The 9,258-nt window shown below is 33.7% G+C and overlaps 1 protein-coding gene across 5 annotated transcripts in view; it reads right to left on the bottom strand.

Annotated features, from left to right (window-relative positions):
• Positions 1-595: 595 nt before the first annotated feature.
• LOC121984381 (ER membrane protein complex subunit 3-like) overlaps positions 596-9,258 on the bottom strand; it is a 31,196-nt gene continuing 22,533 nt past the window's right edge. For 4 of the 5 annotated variants that reach the window (XM_042537292.1, XM_042537293.1, XM_042537296.1 and 1 more), the window contains exons 6-9: positions 2,770-2,869; positions 2,617-2,678; positions 2,454-2,512; positions 596-1,003 (exon numbers count right to left, since the gene is read on the bottom strand). In XM_042537292.1, coding sequence (XP_042393226.1) covers positions 899-1,003; positions 2,454-2,512; positions 2,617-2,678; positions 2,770-2,869 — 326 coding nt within the window. In that variant the 3' untranslated portion in view covers positions 596-898. Of the gene's footprint in view, positions 1,004-2,295; positions 2,375-2,453; positions 2,513-2,616; positions 2,679-2,769; positions 2,870-9,258 lie in introns of all 5 variants that reach the window. The other variant, XM_042537295.1, reaches the window with a different exon arrangement.

Below are 9,258 nucleotides of genomic sequence, written 5' to 3'. Positions count from 1 at the left end.
ACATTTGACAGCTCTCCACTAGAATGGATAGACTTAAAGATCGAACCAGCCAAACATTCAATTAAAATAGATATCCATGAAATGAATAATCTTTAGCTAGACATCTCAGAGTATCATTCTAATCTGGACCTTGAATGTGGAGCACTTGGTGAACTAGTAGACCAACTCCAACTAAGGCATTGCGTGCTTCAGTCCAAGGTAGTAATTGGCTCTGAAATGGATATGATGATCCCTCCAAATATCTCCTAGCCAGAGAAACATATATGGAAAAAATCTACTGGTCTTGAGACATGGATACTAATCGCACTCACATAAAATATTAATGTATAAACTATTTCCTTCTGACTTTGTAAAATCATCTAAAACGAAATTAATATGTAATCACACTCACATAGGACCTCTATATCTACACTCTATGTGAGTGCCAACTATCCAACTGCTCAAATAAAATCTAAATATCAAGATGTAAAACAAAAAATATAAACTTTTATTTGTGAATAACACAAAACTTCGAAACGGAAGTAAACTCAAAATTCACTTGGTTGTGAGCTATCTATAATTTCTTTTGGTCAATTCCGCTATGAGATTTCTTTACTTCTTTATGCATCCATTTGTTATCACTCTTCAACGTGAACATGGACAATTAATATTCATTCAACATCTCTTAATTCATTGTTACATAAATCACACTGAGTATCAATTTTCAAATAAAGAATTATATCTTTTGTTAATATTCTTTCCTTCACTCCAAAACACATAATAAATGAATGATTATTTCATAGACAAGAATTACAAATGTCTTTTATAATCGGCTTAACTCTATCTTTCGATGTTAGGTCAATATGAGGAAGTGATATGCTTTGTCTGCCTTGACACTATTATGGGGAAGTTGATGTGGCTACTTGAGAAGTTTCTTCAAGACATCTTCAGCACGTTTCTCCATATTGGCAAGAAACCACTCATGTTGAATGATGTCCAGGCTATCCTTCTCGGCACTTAAACTCTGAAAATTATCAAAAATGATAAAGATTAAATTTTTGATATCATAGTAAATTTATCAACGATGAAAGACCAAATTTTAATGAATGATTCAATTAATACCAATATATAAATACAGGGTCAATGATCGTGTGTTATTCTGCATGCCCATTGATGAGCGAAACATTTTTGTTTCGCCAGTGACAATTCCATATTGGAAGCATTTTTGTAATGCTTCCTCTAGATGATCCAACAACCAGCACAAAACCATGCCAATAGGAATATCGCCACCATAAATGAATCTAATTTCACACATGGAAACGACTGAATGGGTTGTGACAATCAATCTTTAAGACTTTAACAGATTAATATAAACCTAGTGACTAAAAAATAGTCATGTTAAAACATAGATTCTACTAGAGTTGAAGCTTGGTGTTAACCGACAGTATGGAAAAATCATCTATTGCTATCAAATTCTTATTACATTAATATAATCGCTAGATATCCTCTCTCCAGAAATCACCACAGTAATTCTCTATAAACTCTATAATAGCTTTTTTTTCCTATGTTTAAAAATCATATGTAAATTCTTCGTTTTTATATATATTAATTATTTTGCAAATTAAAGAGTATCTAAAATTGATCTTCAATGAACTCAAATTTTTTTTTTTTGAAAATTTTGCTTCATCTCTTGTTTCTTCTTTCAAATCTCAATTCAGAACTAAATCTCTCTATTGCTACAACATTGTATATCCCTTTTATTAATATATATTAGAACTTTTCCTCAATTTCTGAGCTTCTTCTTAATCCTCAAAATTTTGTTAACTTATTTCTAGATTATGTCGATCCCTTAAATTCTTTAAATTTCACTAGGAACACCATCCAGACCTACACTTTTACAACCTTTATTTTTCTGAAGAGATTCTTTAACCCCATTTGATCTAAATACTACAAAAAATTCTATAATTATTAACCATAATTTCCAGTCCCTAAATTAAATATGTAAAGAGGCTCATTGGAGCTAAAAGGTGATATCACACCTCAAGCGGCCCAATATCGCTGGCCTCACGGTAAATACAAGCAGGTAAATCACGGAGGTTATTTTGCCCCAGAGCATTGATCCTTTGCATGGGGAGGTCAGGCACTCAACGAGGCATTTGCACCCACTGAGAATTGACCCCAAAACCTATTGGAGCAAATACCATACAGGTAACAACTACACCAATCTGTGGGGCCAAAGAGGGCTCATTAAATCATAGTTTAATTTATACATAGCGTAATTTATAATGTAGTACAAATTATATGAACAATCTCTACCTCATCATTCCGTCAAAGATTGTGCAGCATTAGTGTACGAAAATCATACATGAAACGAAGTGTATTGCCCAAAAAGTTGCTACATAGTGAAAGAAAAAAATTGCAATCATCAATATATTTCATCATTAGAAACAGAATATGATTTCTAGACAATTTACCCTTGTTGGATCAAAACCAAATCCACTCATCTGCATCATTCGCTGTGTATCATCCGTGGCTAAGAAGACATACAAAAGTATCCACAAATAGAATAATCAGCCATATAAGTAACTCTAATCTGAATCCTAAAAGTTAGTACAAAATGACGATTTTCGTACTGACCGTTTTCTTCACCGAGAATAAGAGTGAATAAACCCCTTAGTCCAAACAAATTAAGAAAGTACCTGTTGGAGAATTGAATTTCATATCTTGTCCTTGGATAATAAAAGATAAGGGCAGACAAACAGAAACAATAAATAATACAGCATCATATACCAAGAACGACTGCTGACATAGCTGACATCAACAGTGCTCAGGTCAATCCCATTCTGTAGCATTCCCCTGAATCTTTGGGTTAAAGGAAATGGTATTTTTGCTGCAAGTATATTAATAATATGGTCAATTTTACAGCAAGTATTAAATAAAACAAAAAGATATAGTCTAAAAGAAAACATAAACAAAAATTGCAACTTTACATCTTCCTGTAGAACTGTCTTGGAAGGTTAAACAAAAACATCATGTTAACTAGCAATTGATTTGGGGAAAATATGAAGACAATTGACTAGATCATGTTCTATACCATGATAAGATAAGCCATATACACTGCTTAAAGCATATACACTTACATGCACCACGCAATCACCTAAGTCAGCCCAAGGGCGATGTAAGTTTGAACCAATGTTACTCTACTACAATACTGACCACCCAAAGTCTTAGTTTGAAAAAGTAGATGCATTTTACTACAAACCATGAAGGGAAAAAAAACGTAATTGTAGCTTTATACATTTACAAGAATCATATTAAGAAGCTTTAGAATCAAACCAATAATGAACTTTCCAATAAAAATATTGAGATTATTATATAATTGTGCAAAACTGAAAAGAATAGAGTTCACGAGTCACAATTATTGGTGCAATGTCCCGCAGGTCACAATGCTCAGAAATATTTTGATATGTTACAAAGGTTTTTAAATTAGGATTTTCTCAGTGTTACTAATGTGTACATGGAGTTTGCAAGGACTTGGCAACATGCACACGTGAACATTGTAGATCAACATGGTCGAATTGTGATCAATGTTTGAAGTGCTGAGCCCTGCCGCCTGAAACTGTCGAAATTTACGGTTCCAGTGCAGAAGGGAAACCGGCACCACACGCGAATAAATTTCACGTGCGTCATTTGTCGATCGTGGGACGCCTCTGCGCACGATGCTTCCAGCACTAGCGAAAGCGTCTCGTGACGCTTTTGCAATGCTGGAAGCGTCCCGCGACGCTTCCACCGACTCTGGAAGCGTCGCGTGACGCTTCTAGCGCTTCTGGCAACTAGCGCGCCCGTCGCGTGATGATGATGCACTGTTAAGAAAAAATAACATAAAAGATTTAATTAATTTAAACAATTTCCAACTCCCAACTCCCAACTGAGGTGTAATATTTCGAATAGGCTTTCATAAGCTCTAACTAAATTATTTTTATAAAATATATAAAAAAATATATTTAAAATTAGAAAAATTATTAATTGATATTATAAATTATTTTACTGTTTTAAATTTTATTTAAAAATTAAAATTTTTTAAAAAAATTATAAAAAATTATAAAAAAATTATAAAAAATTCTAAAATTTAAAAAAAAAAATCATACTTATATTCTGATAAATTTTTATTATTATTTTATTATTTTACTGTTTAATTGATAGTGTGATTTTTTTACTATTTTAAATATATATTATTTAAACTGATAATTAAATAAATAAATAAATAATTTATATAATTATAATATATCAATTTTAATTCGAGTTATTAATAATTTTTAAAGAAAACTATATTTAATTTTTTTTCTAACTATATTAAGTTGTTCAAATAATTTATATAAATTAATATACAACTTATTTTTAAATTATACACAATAAATATATTTATATACTAATTATTATATATAAATAAAAAAATACCGAAACCGTATCGGCACGGTACGATACGATACTGAAATCGTATCGTTCCAGTCTAGGACCGAAACCTCGGCCCGGGTCGATATTTTAAACCATGATTGTGATGTTGACTTGGCATGACCAACTCAAGACTCAAAAGGTCCATTAGCAGGCAGTAGGATTAACCCATCCAAAGGATAGAGATGGACTCTTGGACGGCATAAAGTTGTGAATCCATGTTTGCAAAATCGAGATCTTGGATTGCCGGAACACCGAATCAATCCTAGATCGTTCAGGATCGTTTTTTTTATAGTGGAATAGGAGTAGGATCAGTGGGTGGGTCGGAGCAGGATTGGTAGGATTGGAAAAGAATCGGACCAGGATCGGTAGAAACTTTGAGAGGTCATAAATTTTGATTCGGGTTGAACCACGAAACCTATAATATATTAAATCGAAGTCATTCAGAGATATATAGTTGATAACCGTCCAATTTTAGACTCAAAAAATATCGTTTAAAACCTTTTCGGAGGCCCGGAAGATTTTTTCTTTTCTTATTATCTTTTGGACTATTTTATAATTTAGGTTATTTTATTCTTTTACAGAGATAGGGTTATGATTCTCAGACTATTTAAACGTCTATCTAGTTGTTTTTAGCTAGTTTTTAATCAATAATATTATGTCGTTTCATTTCCCCAAAACGATACGTTTTTGGATGTTTATTGCCTAGTATTATGTGGAATCAATAGATTTTTAGATGATTATTTGCAGCGTTCATGTTTGAATCAAAGGTTTCAATAGCTTTCACTACATCAGCTATTTTGTTGGCCTTTAAATTGAGTCATCTTGTGAACCAAGAGAACATTCTTGAGGTTGAATGCGATTATTGCTATTGTGTTAGTAGAAATTTTATACTTTTTCATTTTGTGATGTGAAAATATAAATATTATTGAGTGTTATTATGCTAGAAATAGTAGTTAAATTACTAGTTAATTTAAATTTATACATATAATAATGTCAGGTGTCGAGTGTCAGCGATTGCATGTATATGCAAAATTATTAATCTATTTATATGTACATGACCTTTTTTAAATTTTTTTTCTAATAATTTAGCATGTACCATAAAATTTTAAGGGGTTTTGGTAGGATCGTATGATTCTATGATCCGATCTCGACCAATCCTATCCTGACCCCAAATCGATCTTGCTTGGATTACGATTTTGCAAACTATGGCTGTGATAATCAGAAGACAATGAATCTTTGGGTTTACGATTACATATTGGATAGGCTTGATTGAGAGCCTTCGATAGAGGAACATGAGTTCCTAGTCATAATCTAAGCATGAGCTTGATTTCGAAAGATTACGATGGCTTATGAGGCATAAGTTGAGCAAAACATAGACTTATCTGACTGATGTTTGAACTTAGGCTTGTGATTTTATCCAACACAGTCAACTCTATGTATTATTAGTCAACTAGCTACAAGAGTTAGTAAATTGGATATTGGCCGTGATAACATTTTCTTATGTGGATACTAGTTGACTCTTAAAAAATTGAGGCAATTGATTTCCACCAAAAAATACCCAGATAAGATAGAAGAGTTAGAATACATCGGCATTACTATAAATCATGATGCAAGGGGACCTCAAATATGCAACTGATACACAATAAGTACTGGCTTCTTTATATGCTCATTCTAAGACTTCTAATGCTCACGTTTGGTAATATCTTCTCTGTGTTTAATTCATATTTGTAAAAAGATTTTATGTAAGAAGTTTAAATATTTTATGTACGAAGTTTCCTAACCATTCTCAAAGTTCGTAGTGGGAATTTGAGACTTAATCCACCTAAGGGCGGAGCTAAGATTTTGATTAAGTGTTGACAATTAGGGTGAAAATGAATTGAACATGTTTGTAAGTTTTTTTAGCAGGCTCGAAACAAATTTGATTCATATACAAAATTATAGAATTCAAGCCGAACTAGATGTTCGATAATTTTTTCATGACGAATTCGAATCTATAATATTTTATTCGATTGTTCACGAGCAGCTAGCGAACCGAACTTAAATCAAACTCTGATTATTTTTACGTAATTTTTTTAATTTAAATATGCTTAAATTAAGGTATAAATAATTCGAATCGAACTCAAATTTAAGTTATTTCAAATTATAGTTCGATTTTGCTCAAATTGAGGTTTGAACAAATAGAATCTAACTCGAAATGAGGTTCAATTCCGCATTAATTTTTTCTTGTCAAAAATCAAAAATGAATTGTGTGGGTACAAAACAAGGTATACAAAAGAGTAATTCCATAACTGCTTTTGAGAAAACGATTATTTAACTCTTGAAGTTGCATATCAATAACATCATAAAATAAATCAACACAGTAGTGATACAAATTTATCACTTTTAATGGATTATGATGGGACATTGTAAATCAGTAGAAAATTAGTTTCAATGTAATTGTTCTATCTATAGTTCCTAATAAATACCTTTGTAAACAGAGCGAGTTTTAGTAGACTCTGTTGACATACTCTTTTGTCAAATAAACTCATCATTTAATGATTATGTTTTTATTTTTAAAATACTTTTTAATTTCATGTAAATCTCCGCCACTGCCTGCCCTCTTATCTGTCATCTGATTCATACCAAAATGCTCTCTTTCTCTTTCTCTTTCCGATTTTAAATTCCCACCAAATTATCATGCAAATAGAGAAAAAGAGAGTTGACTTCCACTGCTTCGTTCATGGCTTGTCTCTACGGTTGCTGCTGCACTGCCATGTACATTAACATTTTTTCTTTTCCGGCCAAGTGTGGGCAGCTGCCCACACTGGGCCTACATTGGCTCCACCCCTGCCTAACAGATCGTTAGGCCGTGGAGTAGTACCATGTAAACTATCCATGTTAGCACTTGCAATTTCTCTTATTACTTTTATTATTCCACTACACTTAATCTTTATATTGACTTTGCAAATAAAGGAATTTTATGTTTAGGTCATACATTTTTTTATCCCTCTAGATGCACACACAATCTATGATCAACTATCTGATGTCAACAATACAAATCTTCTAATTCAACACTACAAGGATGTATTGATGGTAACGATAATAGGGATGGGCATCAAAAAAGACACAAAGAAACCAAATCAATTCAAAATCTTGGCTTTTTTAGTTATTAATGCAAAATATCAAAAGATTTTGATTTCACTAAGGTCTAATTTGGATAAAGATAAGCCAATAAATCAGAAGCTGTCTTCGTATATGTCTTTATATTTTGACGTAGTCTTCATACTTGTTTTCTATTCGACATATTGCCTTCCTCGGTATTGCAATCAAAATGACTTTTAGACGGTGTTCTAAATGGTGGCCGAGACATGAGGCGAGCATCGCTGCCTATGCTTTAGGCGGTGCTTTAGGAGGTCAAAGAGAGAGAATGGTGGGCGAGCGAGGCAGCTCTGGTGTCGGCGCGCTAGGCCTTTGCCTTAGACTGTGCTTTAGGCACAAGCAAGCCTATGGTGCCGACGCACCGTGCCTCGTTCGGACGCATCACCTGCCCAGCAACGAGTCTGGATGTGTCGTGCAAGCCCAGATGCATCACCTGAGCCTAGGTGCAATTGACCACGGTATGGATTAGATTTTAATATTTCACCAATATGTTTGATGGTTGAGCAATGTGTTTGGATTTGTCAAGTAGGTGAAAATTGATCGAATACTTGATAGTGAAAAAGTCTAGGTGGGAAAAGGTCTTGGAGTTGATGAGAACTCCAAGTGGGTCAGGCAGGCTAGGCCCTTAGCTTAAAAAGTGCAACCATTGTTGGCAATGGAATCTTAGGTACGTGAGGGAAGTCTTCACAAGTCAAAAAGGATTGGATCTTAGGCACGTGAGCAAAGTCCTAGCAGCTTAAGGTTAAGGTGAAGGAGGATTAGATGTTTGGCAATGACTGAAGTTCAAGTAACTCATGGAAGAGGACTAGATACTACGTAGTGATGGAAATCCAAAAAGGTCATAAAAGAATGCATGCTTAGCACGTGATAAATCCTAAAAGGCCAAAGGTGAATGGGCAAAGCTGAAGTCCCAAAGGGGCGAACTTTAGGTAAGTGATGAAATCATGGCTGGTAAAAGGTAACGGGATGTTAGGCAAGGTTGAAGTCTCAAAGAAGTGAACTTTAGGTCGTAAAAGTCCTAGCGGATTAAGATTGTCTTGAGGGTGGACAAGTGAAAATCCTAGTAGGCCAAGGTTGGCGGAATATTAAGTCCCAGAGACAGAATCTCTAGGCAAGGAAAATCTTAATAAGTTCAACTAGATACTAAGCAAGAATGATATCTTGGTGAGTCAAGGTTGAGTTGTGCATGACAAAGTAGGAAATCCCAAAGATATAGAGTCATTTGGCACGACATGGATTCAACATGGGTGTGGATGGAATCAAAGTGTCAATCAACTAATGAAGTAGGAGCAATCAATTGATTAATCTAAAACCACAAACTTGGTTTGGACAAATTCGTGATTTGGATACTGTTAGGGTCGACTAGTGAGTCAATTCAGGCTTAAATGAAATCAAAACTTAAATGTGTTTGCAATCAGCTTGTCAGTCAATTAGAAATTTAAAACCACAAACTTGTGATTTGAATGAATTACAATTTGGATTAATCGAGTGATGCTCATACTAGTTGACTAACAAAAGAATCAGTCAACTATGCTTGCATGAGAACTAACATAATATTTACTAGTCAACTAGTGCATTAGCAGTCAACTAGAAATAGTAATATGAGTTGACCAATGTCACAACAACATCCATTGGTGACCCGGGATACATAAAGTTACAACAATGGTTGAATTCTTGATAACCACA

This window comes from Zingiber officinale, chromosome 5B (genome assembly GCF_018446385.1).
Source record: "Zingiber officinale cultivar Zhangliang chromosome 5B, Zo_v1.1, whole genome shotgun sequence".
NCBI lineage: Eukaryota > Viridiplantae > Streptophyta > Magnoliopsida > Zingiberales > Zingiberaceae > Zingiber > Zingiber officinale.
The sequence above is the reverse complement of the archived record's forward strand: the minus strand, read 5'-3'. Positions and strand labels throughout refer to the sequence as shown.